Below are 17,301 nucleotides of genomic sequence, written 5' to 3'. Positions count from 1 at the left end.
TCCCACTTTCACCGCCCATTACTCATTAGCATTGGGACCAATGCTCCCTCTAAGCTGTGGAGTCTTGTGAGCAAAAATTCTACTTTGTGAGCTACTGGCATTGAAGTTGTGAGCGAGCCATTTGGCTACTGCATCAATTACTTTGCTCTGGAGCCATCCCTTCCTGGGCTAAGACAGAAATGTGTGAGCTAGAGGCTAAAAAACTGAGCTAGCTCACACTGCTTAGAGGGAACACTGATTGGGACATATACAAGGACAAAATGCACAGCCTGTGTTATCTGGCCATAAAGGTAATGACCCGTTGCTCATGGGCTGGATAAGAGCCCTGGATGGGCCAGCTCTGGCCTACGGGCCATGTTTGACAGCCCTGATATATACTATATTTAGCTTTAAAAAACCATATAAACAGACATAACACCAAAAACCAGGGAGGAGACCAATAATAGTTATTCAGGTATGCCAAATAGAACAAAAATGTCTTCATCCACTAGTGGAAGACAACAATAGAGAGAGACAGACAAATAGTCCTGGGGAGGGAATTCCAAAGTTTTGACACCACAATTGAGAAGGCCTTTCCCCCGGATGCCACCTGTGTAGCCTCAGACAGCAGGGACATCCAAAGCAGGGACTCTGAAGGTGACCAGAGTGGACAGGTAGGTTCATATGGGAGAAGGCGGTCCTTCAGGTATGCTGGCCCCAGACCGGATAGAGCTTTAAAGGTCAGTATCAGCACCTTGAATTGAGAGTGGAAACGAATGAGGAGCCAGTGTAGCTGGAACAAGATCGGAGTGATATCGTCTCAACAGCAGTGTTCCCTCTAAGCTGAGTTAGTGTGAGCTAGCTCACAGATTTTTAGCCTCCGTGTCTTCGTTCAGGAAGGATGGTTCCAGAACACACTAATTTACGCAGTAGCCAAATCACCTGCTCAGAACTTTCATGCTGGTAGCTCAGAAAGTAGAGTTTTTGCTCACAGGACTCCACAGCTTAGAGGGAGCATTGCTCAACAGCTCACTTTATTCAACATTCTGGCCACCACAAGTCTGTACTAATTGTAGCTTTCAGACAGTCTTCAAAGGCAGCCCCATGCAAGACAAAATGTACAATGACATGGTATAAGTAATTTGAGGGGTGTGTGTGTGTTTGTTTTTGTTTTTAGAGATCAGTGCATTTTATACAGGTAGCCAGCCCACTTGATCTGTGTTTCTTGTGTGTTATCAAAGTATTAATTATGTTTTAGAATAATTTAAAAAATAACATTTAATTTAAAAAAAACCTCTGAGAAACAGATCAAATTTAGTATGGGTCACTGAAACTCTATACTGGTGCAGTCTAAACAAAAGCACATTTTTCTTACCGTTGTATTGCAGTATCTTATGAAATTAATTTTGAGAACCATAACATACATTAGCTTTAGTGATTTTTTTTAAAAAAAAAATATTTACAGGTCTTGGCAATATCTGAGAAAAGTTGTTTTCATTTCTGGTCACCACCTCAGCAAACTAATCAATGAGGCATGAACTCCTATCTGCAGCGAAAGAAATGAAAAATAAACCAGAGATAATCCGTCAGTTAAAAGGTTATTCTGTGCGATAAAAGCTATTTTGTTAATTTATTTACTTACTGGTACAGTGAGATAAAGTGAGGGAACAATTAGGGAATTGGAGTTGAAAGGATTTAAAAGGGCAATGACAACTTAATATTTTAGTTTGGTTTACACCATCCAGAAATATCTTTCTCAGAAATTAAAAGAAAATCTTCAGTATGATTAACATTGGGTTTTAGTTCATACACACCCAGTATAGGTCACTGTTCTTAGCATCTCAGCATTGATATGTCTTCTGAATAAACATAATTTTTGGTTTATGCTCTGGTTTTGCTGTTTCAGGTTAACCTATGCTAGAACTGAAACCTATGCTAGAACAAAACTCAGTTGTTATTAAAGATGTAAGCACTCTTAATGGTATGAATTTTTAGAACTTTGACTAGTATGGGAAGTAAATGGAAGACAAAATTTCCTGGCGTACTGTTGGGAATTGTGCGTGTTTTGATTGTGGTGCTAGAATGATTTTTTAAATTGAAAATTTAAGAGATGTCAAAATGATATGTCACTGCAGTCCGAAGCAGTTGAACAGTTCTGCTTGTCCTTTGGTTTCCTATATTTCATATTGTCTTAAGAAGGAAACAAACCTTTGTTATCAACACACGTGGTTAACCCCAATGTTGGAAGTTTTCTTTCACAGACTAGACTCCTTTTTGTTAATGGCTTCTTAAACCTGGTGAACTGTTTCCCCACATGTTCAGACACTGCAAGGAGAAAGATCCCTTGGTTTTGTGCTCCTGGTATCATGTTCAAACAAGAACATGTATGTGCAGTGGGGAGGGGGGAGTCCCTGTTTCAGATATTACAACATACTTGCCCCTCATGCTTTCCTTTTCCTTTTTTTGGTATTTTTTAATATCTGCATGTGTGTGAGTGTCATGGCGACCTCTGGTGACGGACCCCTACTGGGGGCCTGCAGGATATTCAGAGAGAGGGCTGAATAAAGCCTGCACCCACTGCCTGACTGCTGGTATCCCAAGGAGGTCTCTCATCCAAGTCCTCGCCAGAGTCGACCCCGCTTAGCTTCCAAGATCTGACGAGATCGGGGTTGCCTGGGCTATCCAGGTCAGGGCATCCCTCATGCTTTTCTTGACCTACAACGGTTGCTTGTTCTTTCTCTCTCTGTAGGTCCAGGGCTATTTTTGGGCAGGAACACACAGGAACAGAGTTCCGGCTGGCTCCCAAGTTGGCCACGCCCATCAGGAACTCATTAGCATAATAGGCCACACCCAACAGCAGAGACTCATTAGGATTGGCTACATTAGGGGTGTGTGGCCTAACATGCAAAGGAGTCCCTGCTACAAAAAAAGGCCCTGGGTTTTGACAACAAACAAGGTAAACAGAATAAGAAGGGACAGGTGGGTGTGGCTGGATGACTATACTTCTGGTAACATGGGGATGTGGCCTAATATGCCAATGAATTGTGCTGTCAGGGGTGTGGCCTAATAGGCTAATAAGTTTCTGCTGTTGGGTGTAGCCTATTATGCTAATGAGCTGGATAACCACACTTCTGGTAACATGCGGGTGCGGCCTAATGTGCTAATGAGCTATGGTCTCATGGGTGTGGCTGGATAGGCTAATGAGTTTCTGTTGTTGGGTGTGGCCTATTATGCTAATGAGTTCCTGCTGGGCTTTTTCTACAAAAAAAGCCCTGTGTATCGTCTGAAATTCCCCCCGCAATCTTCAAAATAATAACTCTTGGGGGGAAGCAAAACAAAACACGAGGCTCTCACACAGATTGAATACTGCATTTTCAATCCACTTCTTATGCATTTTGCAACTGGATTTTACTGTGTGAAACAGCAAAATCCATTGCGAACTATCACTAAAGTGCATCAAACTTGGACTTCAAGTATATGCATGAAAGCCCTGCGTTTGTTGGTCAGATGTGTTTCTTATGAAATTAAAAATAAAATAAAAATAAGACTGGAAGGTGTGGGGGGGGGGGCAAGTGAGGAAATGGTGTCTACCTAGAAGCATCCTATGACATTACCAGACTTGTTAATTTTAAGTGCCATTGAGATGAACAGCAATTTCCTCCTTAAGCAGCCTAATGGCACCGGAAAACTGTCTTAATCGGTTAATATTGTACTGCAAACAAGAAGCAACAATGGTGAAATTGTTCAGAATCTGCTTTCTTGATCTCTTGCTCTGCTATTCTGTCTCTTTTTTTGTAAAAGAACTTTGTTCTTTGATTATTTGTTCAGAATAATTTGGTTTTGTCTACTCATTCTACTTTCACCTTGTGTTGGGGTAACTGTTAGAGGGGGCTGTTGTGTTAGGAACATATTGTCCAAGAACACTAAAACGAACAGTAAATACATAACATGCAGTAACTTAGCCACTGAGGTGCCTGTACTGTTAGGACAACATCAGTGTGAAAGGATTAGCGGTATAGCAATATCAGATCTCATACTAGTCCAGCAACAGAGTCCTATAACTCCAGAACCCTGTCCCCCCCCCAAAAATGCACAGCCTGTGTTATCTGGCCATAAAGGTAATGACTCTCTTTCTCTCTCACACACATGCACACACACCCTTACGCCTCTCTCAGTTAAACATGCAGCCTGGCTCACGTAACAGTTGCCTACAGTTGCTCACGTAACAGTTGCCCACTGTGTTACATAAAGCAAAGGTAAAGGTTCCCTTGCTCGAAAGCCAGTCGAATCCGACTCTAGGGTTGTGGTGCTCATCTCCGTTTCAAAGCCGAAGAGCCAGCGCTGTCCGAAGATGTTTCAGTGGTCATGTGGCCGGCATGACTAAACACCAAGGCGCACGGAACGCTGTTACCTTCCCACCGAAAGGGTACCTATTTATCTACTTGCAATTTCTTGCTTTCGAACTGCTAGGTTGGCAGGAGCTGGAACTAGAGACGGGAGCTCACTCCGTCATGCGGCAACCCAGGCCTCGAACTGCTGAACTACCGACCTTCCACAGCCTGCAGTTCAGTGTTTTAACCACTTGAGCCACCACAGTGTTACATAGGGTAAAGGAAATCCACAGTTGGGGTGCTGTAATGGGAAAAGCCCCTGCTGGTCCTCCAAGGCCACAGACGTAAGGCTAGATGGATAACCTTAATGTCTGGACAGGCCCATATTGGGAAGCACAGCCTTCAGGTATCCTGGTCTCAACCCCCTTAGGGCTTTAAAGATCCAAAAACAGCACCAATGGCAGACCTCCTGATGGCACCTAGGTTTTGGCCAGTGTTGTACGCAGAGTGTTGGACTGGATGGGCCATTGGCCTGATCCAACATGACTTCTCTTATGTTCTTATATTCTCACCTAGAATTAACCCAGGAACAAAATGGCTGTTTTCATTACATGTGTACACCTCAGCTCTCTTGTATAGCTGATGCACCTTGCTGAGGCAGCTAGTGTTTTGTAGTACTTAGAGTGTCAGATTAGGATCTGGGAGACCCAGGTTCGAATTCCTACTGTGCCCTGGAACCTCACTGCTTGAATCTAGACTGCTTACTCAGCCTAGCCTACCTTACAGTGTTGTTGTGGATAAAATGCAGACAGGAGAACCTTGCATGCTGTTCTGAGCTCTTTGGAGAGAAGGTGGGATAAAAATGTACTAGATTTGTATGCCTCCTTATGTGCTATGCTAAGAAGAAGAACATGCCATTGAGTTGGAACTGACTCATGGCACCCCCATCCATGGGACATTACGAAGAAGAAGAAGAAGAAGAAGAAGAAGAAGAAGAAGAAGAAGAAGAGGAGGAGGAGGGATTGGATTTATACCAGGAGGAGGAGGAGGAGGAGGAGGAGGAGGAGGAGGAGGGATTGGATTTATACCCCGCCATTCACTTGGAGTCTCAGAGCAGCTTACAATCTCCTTCTCTTCGTCTCCTCACAATAGACATCCTGTGAGGCAGGTGGAGCTGAGAGAGCTCTTTTGAGGACTGCTCTTGAGAGAACAGCTCTGAGAGAACTTGTGACTGACCCAAGGTCACATCAGCAGGTGCAAGTGGAGGAGTGGGGAATCAAACCTGGTTCTCCCAGATTAGAGTTTGCACCCTTAACCACTACACCAAACTGGCTCTTCTGGGGAGCCAGCCAATCCTACAGCAATGGAATCTATTCTCTTAGTTACCCCCTCCTGGATGGGGGTGGGAGAGAATAAAATGGTATAATTTAAAGGAAACAGCAGATGGTTTAGTCATCAAACTCGCAGCCTCTTCTCAATCTCTTCTTCTGTACTATCTCACCTGTAAGGTCTTTGTGCACCAGTCAAATGGCATCTGTAGGGGCCAATGCTCCCTCTAAGCTGTGGAGTCTTGTGAGCAAGAATTTTGCTTTGCGAGCTACTGCCATTAAAGTTGTGAGCGAGCCATTTGGCGGCTGCATAATTTAGTGTGCTCCGGAGCCGTCCCTTCCTGAGCTGAGGCAAAATTCTGTGAGCTGGAGGCTAAAAAACTGAGCTGGCTCACACTATCTCAGCTTAGAGGGAACGCTGGTAGGGGCAGGCAGGAAGTGAACCTGGGAAACCTTTGCACCAATGTATTAGTACCACAGGATCAACGAATACCATTTTAAGGGCAAAGGACAGAACAAACCCAACTACAAATAAAACATTCATTGATTTTTATTTGCCACTAAGATGACAATTCAGCACATTTGCACTGTGGAAGGAGTCACCCTTGATATACAGAAGAGAGTTCCCCCCCCCCCCCCACTACACGTTTTCATCAACGTTCTAAAAATGGCTACTGCACCTTTCCTCTTTCAAGTATTTGGAAGAAAGGCTTGCTAATTTAATTACATGCCTCATTCACATGCAAGCTCATTTGATCCTAGACTGGCTGGAACCATCTGGTTGCTAATGATTCATCCAATGTCCTTTTGGGTTTTGGGGGGGTGGGGAGGAAAACTTTGCAATTATTGTGTTGTTGCAGTGTTATAATTACAAAAACACAACGGTATTATATTCGCTGTATAAGTTTTCTCCTTAGTGTTTTGGTTGGTGTACTTGCACTGCCTTAAAACAATGGAAGGTGACGCGCCCAAAATAGTTTTCAGTTGCATGGGCTTTTATGAGATCCTGAAATTAGTGTTACAATGGGGGGGGGGGATGTAATTTGTGTTGCATCTAATTGCTTTTGCAGCAGTCAGTTTGATAGTATCAGGTTCCCGTTTTCATGAGAGGGTCAACACGGACCCGGCCATTAAAAGAGAAAAAGTTCAGGGAAAGTTCATTTCTATTGTTTAACCATGGTTACAAAAGGGGGGGGGATCCCGTATTTGTAACATATTGCTTTTTTGGACCCTGGAGGTAATTTGGTCTTTTATTATTTTCCCCCCACACTCTTAAATTGAATGCAGAAATATAAACCTTGTGATTATCCGTAGAGTAAACAAAAGAATATTCTCTGATCACTGTTAAAGTAAAACACAGATGTTCCGTGTTGGCTGCTGATGTCATTAAGCAAAATGTTTATATTTGTTTAATTTGATCTGCTAAACTGTTAGCATTGAAACTATTAGTAGGTCAATAAGGAAAAAAAAGTTAACTTTCACAGGACTTGCAGCAATAGAGATTTCATGTTCACAGTGTATTGTGTTTTCTAAAGTCATAGTAAATCTGTTAAATGCATTTCACCTTCTTTAATGTAACGCCTTCTTTAGCAGCTAGGAATGCAGTAGTTTTACTTAACTTTACATAATTTTAAATTTACTTAATTTTGCAAAGTCGATACATTTAAAAATATCGGGCTGCAAGTTTTTATCAGTTCAATCCGGAACTGTGGCCACATCCCTGCATAATTTCTGCTTGTTTGATGCAAGGGGAAAGTTATTCTGCATAATTTCTGCTTCTTTGATGCAAGGGGAAAGTTTATTTATTTATTTATTACATTTGTATTCCGCCCTCCCCAGTGGGCTCAGGGCGGCTAACAGAGGCAGATCGTCAGCCCTGCCATAGATAAAAACATATAAAAACCACAGTGCTCTACCCAATTACTAATATCCTAGATCCAAGATGGTATCACCGCAGTTCCAGATGGTACTCCCAAAGCGTACATATCCAGTGGCGACGGCTTGTCAGATCTTCAGTATTTTCTAAGTTCTTCCTCAGGCCTCGTTGATGCATCCATTAAGATGTCTTGACGGTGGTGGTATAGTAGGGCAGCGGCTTCTACTCAAAGGCCTGGCAGAAGAGCTCCATCTTGCAGGCCCTGCGGAACTGGTATAGTTATTCTGCCAAAAGGTTTTTGCTGCCCTGAGTGATATAAAATCCCCCATTCCATATTTTATCACATGTTATGCAGTAAAACAGTGGCATCCTGAATTTATTTAGATACTTATATGCCACTTTTCTTTTCAATGGGGACCCAAAGCAGCTTAGAATCATAGAATCATAGAGTTGGAAGGGGCCATACAGACCATCTAGTCCAACCCCCCCGCCCAATGCAGGACCAGCCTATGCAGGACCAGTGATGCAGGATCCATCTTCCATTGTATCCTCACAGCAACAACTCTGTGAGATGGCCAGGGCTATTTTTGGGCAGGAACGCACAGGAACGGAGTGTCGGCTGGCTTCAGAGTTGGCCACGCCCACTACAGCCAAAACCTCTACGTGCGTGGCTACAGAGGGAAGGCCTGGAGAGTGACTTTCCCCATGACTCCAAGGCAGATTGTCCAGGGGGCCCCCTGGAAGGATCGGGGAGGCATTTAAATGCCTCCCCGTGCCTTCCCCGGCCTGTCCAAGGGCCGGCTTGCCCGGGCTCCCCACAACTGCGGGGTGCCCAGGCAAGCCAAGGGAAGGCATAAGGTGTGGCCTAATATGCTAATGAGCTGTATCATCAGGGGTGTGGCCTATTATGCTAATGAGTTCCTGCTGGGCTTTTTCTACAAAAAAAGCCCTGGGTTTTACCATAGAGTTCTTGTGACTCCTAGAGTGTGCCATGTTGTCTGGTTTTTAGGAGAAGCGACAGCATGTAGGCATCACACTGGCATGCCTGCCCCCCCCCCAGTCCTGGGGGTTGCAGCGTGTGGCTGGCAGCCCTGCTTGTCTATCCTTCTCTCTCACACACATGCACACACACCCTTACGCCTCTCTCAGTTAAACATGCAGCCTGGCTCACGTAACAGTTGCCTACACATAACCCCAGTCCCTTTATACCTGAGCATTCTGGGGGAAACACAGGCTGTCTTAACAGATTCTATTTTTATTTGGGGAAAACAGAATAAGAAGAGCAAGTGAATGCCGTCAGTTGCAGAGGAGGAATAAAGACAATGGGAGGATTTCACACACACAGGGGAATGCAGATCCAGGTAGTCCTTCTTGCTACAGCCACCTGAACTGCCCCCAGAGTGACTACTGGGTAGCATTAGGGAAACCCTCAGGAACAACGTTGGCATATGACTTGGGGGTGGGTGGGGGGAAGAGGCTGTACTGGGAATGGGGAGTCAGTAAAATGTCCTCCCCGCGCTCCTTTGTTTACGGAAGAGGTCTTTGGATTTAACCTGCTTTGTATTCATAGTGGTTGGATCTGAAGAACAAGCAGAAGGAAAATAGGTGCAAGTGCAGTTCTGTAAACGCTCGTGGAAGACACAATGAAACGGGTAGCTGTGTTAAGTCTGTCTGTCTGTAGCAGTAGAAAAGAGCAAGAGTCCGGTAGCACTTCTGAAGAAGTGAGCAGTGACTCACAAAAGCTCCTACCTTGCCACAAAGTTTGTTAGTGTCTTTTTAAGGTGCTTGGACTCCTGCTCTCTTCTACTTGTACAATGCTAGAATTATAGAGATGAAGGGTCCTCGTAGACTCTCTAATCCAGTCCCATGACCTAGGGAAGCAATGCAAAGCTAGAGGACAGGTCCCTGTTCAATCTGTCCTCTAATAAGGGAGAACACACTATCCTCACAAAATTGGTTCCATTTTTTAACTGCTGTATCAGGTTTTCCCGAATGTTCAGTTTAAATCTAGCCCCCTGCAACTTAAATTCGTTAGATTTAGCCTTGATCTTTGGAGCAGTGGGGAATGTCTTCCTTGGACTGCAAGCTTTCAGATAGGGCCTGGAGTTTTCCAGGATTACCGAGATCAGTGACCCCTGGAGGAAACGGCAGCTTCAGAAAGTAGATACTGTGCCGTATCATAAAGATTTCCATTGAATTCCCTCACCTTCCCAAATTCCACCAAGTGCTTGCCTCAAATCTCCAGGAATTTCATAAATTCTGGTCACCATACCTCAAAAAGGATATTATAGCATTGGACAAAGTGCAGAAAAGGGCAACTCGAATGATAAAAGGGTTGGAACACTTTCCCTATGAAGACGGGTTAAAGCACTTGGGGCTCTTTAGCTTGGAGAAATGACGGCTGAGGGGTGACATGATCGAGGTTTATAAGATTATGGATGGGATAGAGCAGGTAGGGAAATAAGTACTTTCCTCCCTTTCTCACAATACAAGAACTCATGGGCACTCGATGAAATTGCTGAGCAGTCGGGTTAGAATGGATAAAAGGAAGTACTTCACCCTAAGAGTGATTAACACATGGAATTCACTGCCACAGGAGGCGGTGGCGGCTACAAGCATGGACGGCTTCAAAAGGGAATTAGATAAGCATATGGAGCAGAAGTCCATCAGTGGCTATTAGCCACAAGGTATAGATAGGGACTCTCAGTCTAGGGCAAGGGATGCTCTGTATTCTTGGTGCTTGGGTGGTGGGCACAGTGGCAGGGCTTCTAGTGTCCTGGCCCCACTGATGGACCTCCTGATGGCACCTGGTATATTTGGCCACTGTGTGACAGAGTGTTGGACTGGATGGGCCATTGGCCTGATCCAACATTGGCTTCTCTTATGTTCTTAAGCCAGAGTTGACCACACTAAATCTGTCCCCTATGTGTCAGCCCTTCAGCTATTTGCACAACCTGATTATATGTCTATCCAGTCTTCTGCTTGCTAAACATGCCTAGTTCTTTCAGCCTTTCCTCACAGGAATTGTTTCCAAGTTCCTGTCTTGTTCTCTTCTGAACACATTCCAATTTAGTTGTATCTTTATTATAATGTGGTCCTGTACTCCTGGTGAGGTCTGACATGGATGGCTTAGAGTGGGTCTATTAACATTGTATGATTTGGATGCTGTGCATCTCTTAAAGTAGACTTACTAAAACTTAGCCTTTTTTTTTTTTGCTGTAGCAGCACATGACTTTTGATCAAGTCCAATCCTAAGGTACTTTTCAAATTTACTACTGCCAGTTCGGTGTAGTGGTTAAATATGCGGACTCTAATCTGGAAGAACTGGGTTTGATTCCCCACTCCTCCACTTGCAGCTGCTGGATGACCTTGGGCAAGCCATAGTTCTGTCAGAGCTGTTCTAGAAGAAGAAGAGGAGGAGGAGGAGGAGATTGGATTTATACCCTGCCCTTCACTTGGAGTCTCAGAGCGGCTTACAAACTCCTTCCCCCCCCAACAGACACCCTGTGAGGTGGGTGGGGCTGAGAGAACTCTGACACAAACTGCTCTTCCAGGAACAGCTGTGCCAGAGCTTGTCCACACACTTAACCACTACACCAAACTGGCTCTCCCAGTTTCTCTCAGAGCTCTCAGCCCCACCTACCTCACAGGGTGTTTGTTGTGGGGAAGGGAAGGGAAAGGAGTTTGTAAGCCGCTCTGAGACTCCGAGTGAAGGGCGGGGTATAAATCCAATTTCCTCCTCCCCCTCCTCCTTATGTCTTTCATGAGCCCTAGGCACTTTTGCCTTCATGGGCCCCTCCCACCCACCAGAATAATAGAAATATTTAAAATTATTCCTGATATAACTTTAAATACTTCAACATTTTACTTTTGTCCGTTGTAGGCAAAATTTAATAGATTTTCATGGGCCCTAAATATTTCAATTTTTTTCCTGATGTGATTAAAAAAAATAAAACATTTTCTTTGGCCCTGGAAGTGCATTCCCCCCCCCCTTCTGATTTTAGAAGAAATTAAACATTTTCACGGGCCTTTAAAAGTATTGTGGGCCATGGGCGCTGTGCCTAGAGTGCCTAATGGATAAATCAGCCCTGGTTCTACAGTAAGATATATTCTGTGATAGTACTTATGCTTGCGTGAGTAGAACAACATTTTTGGATTTAGTTTAATTTTTCTTGCTTCAGCCCAAAGCATACAACAGCCTTTCTGTCAGTGGGAGATGCATTCTATGTGTAGAAAAGCAGTTTGGTATCTAATCAGTGTATTTATTTTAATTGTAGGCCAGAGAGAACATTCCCAAGAATACTGGGCATATTAATTTATTACTACAGATTTCTTATTCCACAATGGAATAATTTCTTTCTCATTTAATGTTTTCAGTATGTTTAGAAAATAATATTTTTTTTAGCAAGAGGGGGGGGAAATCCACATTCAACTAAACAAAAATCTTCTGGCTTTTAATATTAATAATGACCTCAGTTCAGGTCATTAACTTGGGAATTAATGACCAGTTAAGGTTAATGGCCCAAGGTCTTGAGTCATTAAACTCCAAGGAAATGCCCTGTACTTTGATGGTTATTCGTTTATTAGGGATGGTTTGTAGTTTAAAAAAATCATGGCTGTCTCAAAACACAAAGATGATCCAATATTCACAGTGAATGAAGGGCATTGTGCTACAGATGTCTTGCATCTAAGAACAGACTTACAGATAAACAAGATACTTCTAATATTTAACATCCTTTGGAGGACAGCTTATTGTGTAAATACTAATTGCTAGACTCTTCATCCTGCAATTCTCTAGGACAAGAATTGATAGAATAACATTCCATCCATAGATAATAAATTACAAGTGTGAACTCCCTGTTTATATGGTTACACGGTATCATACTTTCTCAGGGTTTTACCATGCCATTCCTCTAAGGAGCATAAGTCAGTGAACATGAAGTTCTTTCTATGTTAGGTTGATTGGGAAAGGCCACCAAGCAAGCCACATGTCCGAGGGGAGAGCTGAAGGTGGCCTTCTCATATCCAAAGCTAACGCTTTAGCGGTAACATTTTTTTTGGCCATTTCCTTGCAACGGATGTATGAATTTTTAATGGTCTTTCCGCACAACAGTGGAATTTAGCTCTGCTATATAAATAGATTTTGGTTTTGGAGCTGTTTGGTCAAACTGCAAGACGTTTTGCAGCCTTGTTAGGTGATGCAGCCATATTTCTGGATTGGGCTACAAGAAATAAATGAACAGTCAATTATCAATTGAGGCAGCTATCAACCCCATCACTGAACCAGAGTGCCTGTATGTACTTTAGAGCCATTGGATTGTACGCAAGTCAAATAAGAATCATCATTTTTTTTTAAAGTTCAGAAGTTTTTAGTTGCTTATAGTTGCTGAAATTATTTATTAATTTAGACCCCACATTTCTCCCCAATCGGAACCCAACGCGGCTTACGTTATTCTTCTGCCCCCCACTTTATCTTCATAACAACCCTGCGAAGTAGGTCAGGCTGAGTGTGTGGGGCTGGCTCAAGGTCACCCACTGAGCTTCCGTGGCAGAGTAGGGATTCGAACCCGGCTTTGCCAGATCATAGTCCAGCACTCTGACCACTACGCCGCAAAATGGCTGTTGCTCCTTGCTGGAATGGCAGAGCTCTTCTATGCGAGTCTCTGTATTTGCCTTATAGCACAATCCTATTCAGAGTTATTCCGGTCTAGGTCCATTGACTTCACTGGACTTAGACCGCGGTAATTCTGCATAGGATTCCACGGTTATTGAATGTGAATGGCTACAGTGAGGTTTTCATATTCTTTTTGTTGTTGCAGAATCACTGTCAAGCAACTTCTCTGTGGATTTTGTACAATAGACAATTCTTTTGCAAATGGGGTGCCAAAAAAGGTGAAATCTATGTTCTGTTACCACCTTCTGGGGAAAGTCTTTTGACTAAGGGGTTTAGCGGATAGTGAGAATAGTCAGTTCCTTCTTACGAATTCACCCAAGAACAGATGTAAAGTGCTAGGGGTACAATTTGTCAAGGATGCCTTACAAACTATTCAAAGTCTCTTCTGACTAACACCCCATATTTAAAGCAAGATTTTTTTGCTTTAAATAGAATAAGGGTTAAATGATAACTTGACTTTATCTTTCACGTGACAAAAAATAAAGAAATTGCAAGACCTTTTCACATATTAGATATGTATTGTCATTTATCATCTAGATATCAGGGTAGTAGTGCGAAGTAATAAAACATATCATCGAAAAATGTGCTATAGGTCTGAATCACTCTTTCATTCCACCTCCCAGCTAACTGTAGTATTAAATCAAACAAGCAGAACATTTCCTTAGGCAGCCATTGCCTTTTAATTTCCTGAAGAACCTTAAAATATCATTCATTACAAGTACTACACATATTTGGTTTTTAAAAGTCTCATAAATCAATAGCAGCCTGACTGTAATAATTATTACAAGTTAGTGCATAATTTTCGTGCTGAAGGCTGCATGCAGAACTTTAGCATATGCAAACGAGGCAATTCAAACTGTGTATAGATATTAATATGAAGAAGCAGGTAACGAGGTGCAGGCTATGAATTATGCATCAAGCGCGGCTGATCTTCAATGAGGAAAATGAATTCTGCATGTAATCTAATTAGTGATGGAAGTCTATTACATCTAACTGCAAAAGCAACCGTCCTTGAAACAAATTTATTTACAGTCCATGTTACCAATTGAAACAACTTTGAAATGATGTGTAAGACAACAGCTTAATTGTAAAGTTTTTTTGTTTGTTTGTTTGTTTGTTCCTTTTCGTTCAGTTCCAGACCCGGACGGCCTCCTAAGCGGACTCAAAGTGTCACCTCTCCAGAGAATTCTCACATCATGCCGCATTCGGTCCCTGGTCTCATGTCTCCGGGAATCATTCCGCCAACAGGTATGGATTTTGTAGGTTACTATTCTGTAGTTGTTGTTGTTCAGTCTCACAATCAAGTCCAACTCTTCGCAACCCCATGGACCACATCATGCCAGGCCCTCCTGTCTTCCGTCATCCTCCAAAGTTTGCTTAATTTCATATTCGTTGCATTGATAATACTGTCTAACCATCTCATCCTTTGCCGTCCCCTTCTTCTTTGACCTTCAGTCTTTCCCAGCATCAGGGTCTTCTCCAGTGAGTGCTTCCTTCTCATTTGGTGGCCAAAGTATGTGAGCTTCAGCTTCAGTATCTGGCCTTTCAGGGAACAGTTAGGGTTGATTTCTTTTAGGATTGACTGATTTGACCTCCTTGAGGTGACACTAAATTGGCATCCCTGTTTAGAACTGGTTGCTGTTCAAAATCATGCTGATGGTCACTGGTCTGGTGAGGGTAGAAAGTCTAGTCTTTTGGTTTTCAGGACACTGGAAGGGCCACCTTCTTCAAGTTCCAGCAGTGAGTATCTGTGATCCCTTTGTAACCTTAGTTTCCAAGGTTTCTCTGCACTTTTAATGAATGATTGATAGATGTTTTATTTTTCTCCCATGCTTCTTTCCCCAAGCCACATGTCTTACATGTCAGATATTTGGAACCATTTCAGCGATATTTCAGGACAAACAAAACACTGATTCTTGAATCATACTGTAACTGATTGTATTGTGGCAGCTTGCTTCCTGTTCTCAAAGAATGAGGTCTCCACTCTTGAAAAGCCATATACATACCTGACATTTCAGTGTTCATTTCCTCTCCTTACTATTTTCCCAACACTCTAATAAACTAGAGGGGTGTAAGGCAACATGGTATAGCCCTGGTCTCATCAGATCTCAGAAGCTCAGCAGGGCTTGGAAGGGAAACCACCAAGGGAGACTCTGCAGAGGAAGGCAGTGGCAAACCACCTCTGCTTCTCACTTGCCTAGAAAGCCCCTTACTGGGGTTGCCGTATGTCAGTTGTGACTTGACAGCACTTCACACACACACAGCAGACTAGCAGATTGAGTGAGCTTTCCTATCTTTTTACGTTCCTAACGATCTCTGTTTTAAGGGCACAGATGTATCTGATCATACTTCGGAATGGATGCAATGTTGGGAGTAGGGCTGCCAAGTGGGGGCGGGTGGCGGGTAAACCCTCGCTTTGGAGGCTCGATTTCCGCCGCCGTGGAATCAGGCCCCGGGGGGAACCCCACCCCCCGAAGCGCAGCGTGGGTGCATCACAGGAAGTTATGCAACCACGTAGAGCATGTTGCGGGCGTGGGCCCAATCGCTGGAGGGAAAACTCTATGGTCACATCCCTCACACGTCCCTCGGCAGCTCCCGGACCCAAGCTACACTCCCCCGCCGGTGAGTCAGAATGACTTGGCCACCCTAGTTGGGAGGATGGATGAAGAGCCAGTGTAGCATAGATAATGGAGAAGCCCAGCACATAATAAGGCCTTGTTTCAGGTTCTGACCAGGAGTTCCAAGGAAACTAGATGCAAGATCCAGGTTTGCTTACAAGTTTGAACAAGCAATGTTCAAGCTGACAGAAATAACAGGCTGAGCTCCCATCCGCTGGGTCTCGAACACTCACAGATCAAAACTTAGCCAGACCTCAAGATGAGATGCATAGCTAAAATTAAGCATCTTATACCCTAATTGCTGGGTAAGAGTAAAAAAAATAACATAATCAAAGCTACATCCTAGATACTGAGAGGCCTTCCACCTGGTACTCAGTGGTGGAGGAAAACAAGTCAGCTTTCTAGATAAGAACTTGGGAGAATGTGAATGAAAACCTTCTCTTGGGAGCAGCTTGCCGGCCATCCTCCCAAGCAACTCAGAAACTGAGTAAGAGCCAACACGAAGTCACAGAGACTATATGGGCCTATATAGATCTTCTCTCCAAATACTTTTTTGTGAATTCCCATTGTGTATCGTTGACCTGTACAGCTGTAGTAGACTGGTCATACACCATGACTTCGAACTTCTCCAAGATTCAGATGTCTTCATTTCCGTTATTACTGGGTAGTGGTTGAGTTTTGCCAACATGCCTGATGCATTACACACATGTTCCATGTTTGCTGCACAGATTTACTTGCTTTGCCATGGAGTGGAGACACAACATCACATCTATGTCAGATTCTTTTAAGGATGATAAGTAGATGTGGTGACAATTACATTATTTATTTCCATTAATCACTGGTGCCTCATAACCTGCCTTGGTTGCTCATGGCATTGTTTCTGTAATGGTTGTAGCAGCCCTCATTGCTGCTATCTGGTTGCCAGGAATCAAGAAAGAATCTTGCAATATGCTTCTCTGGTCATCTGGGGCTGAAGTCAAAGGGGCAGATAATGGTAGGTTGATGGTTAGCTGGGAAGGAGATGGGGTAGCCAACTCCAGGCTGGAGAATTCCTGGGGATTTGAGGGGTGGAGCCTGGGAGGGTGGGGTTTGCGGAAGGGTGGGACCTCACCTCAGACAGGTAGATAGACTCCACCCTCCAAACCAGCCATTTCGTCCTGGGTAACAATTGCTGCCAATCTCCAGGTGAGGGCTAGAGATCACTCAAAATTACAACTGCTCTTCAGGTAGCAAAGATCAGTTCCTCTGGAGAAAACAGTGGACTCTGTCATTATACCCTGCTGAGGTCGCCACAGCAAATTGACACTGTTTGCCCAAAGCCAAAGCACTCTCCCAGAGCCTCTTTCTAGATCTCGTTGTATTTATTTCCACAACGGGTCTTATTCCTAACAACAACAACAACAACAACAACAACAACAACAACAACAACAATAATAATAATGATGATGATGATGATGATGATGATGATGATGATGATGATGATGATGATGATGAT

The 17,301-nt window shown here is 43.6% G+C and overlaps 1 protein-coding gene across 1 annotated transcript in view; it reads left to right on the top strand.

Moving 5' to 3' along the window:
- Positions 1–17,301, top strand: part of DACH1 (dachshund family transcription factor 1) — a 543,478-nt gene that overhangs the window by 238,990 nt on the left and 287,187 nt on the right. Inside the window, exon 2 of the mRNA XM_015426898.1 lies at positions 14,321–14,436. Within this exon, the coding sequence (XP_015282384.1) occupies positions 14,321–14,436 (116 nt within the window). The remainder of the gene's footprint in view (positions 1–14,320; positions 14,437–17,301) is intronic.

Source organism: Gekko japonicus, unplaced genomic scaffold (assembly GCF_001447785.1).
Source record: "Gekko japonicus isolate JY-2015 unplaced genomic scaffold, Gekko_japonicus_V1.1 scaffold104, whole genome shotgun sequence".
Taxonomy (NCBI): domain Eukaryota; kingdom Metazoa; phylum Chordata; class Lepidosauria; order Squamata; family Gekkonidae; genus Gekko; species Gekko japonicus.
This window is presented reverse-complemented; position numbering and strand designations above follow the sequence as displayed.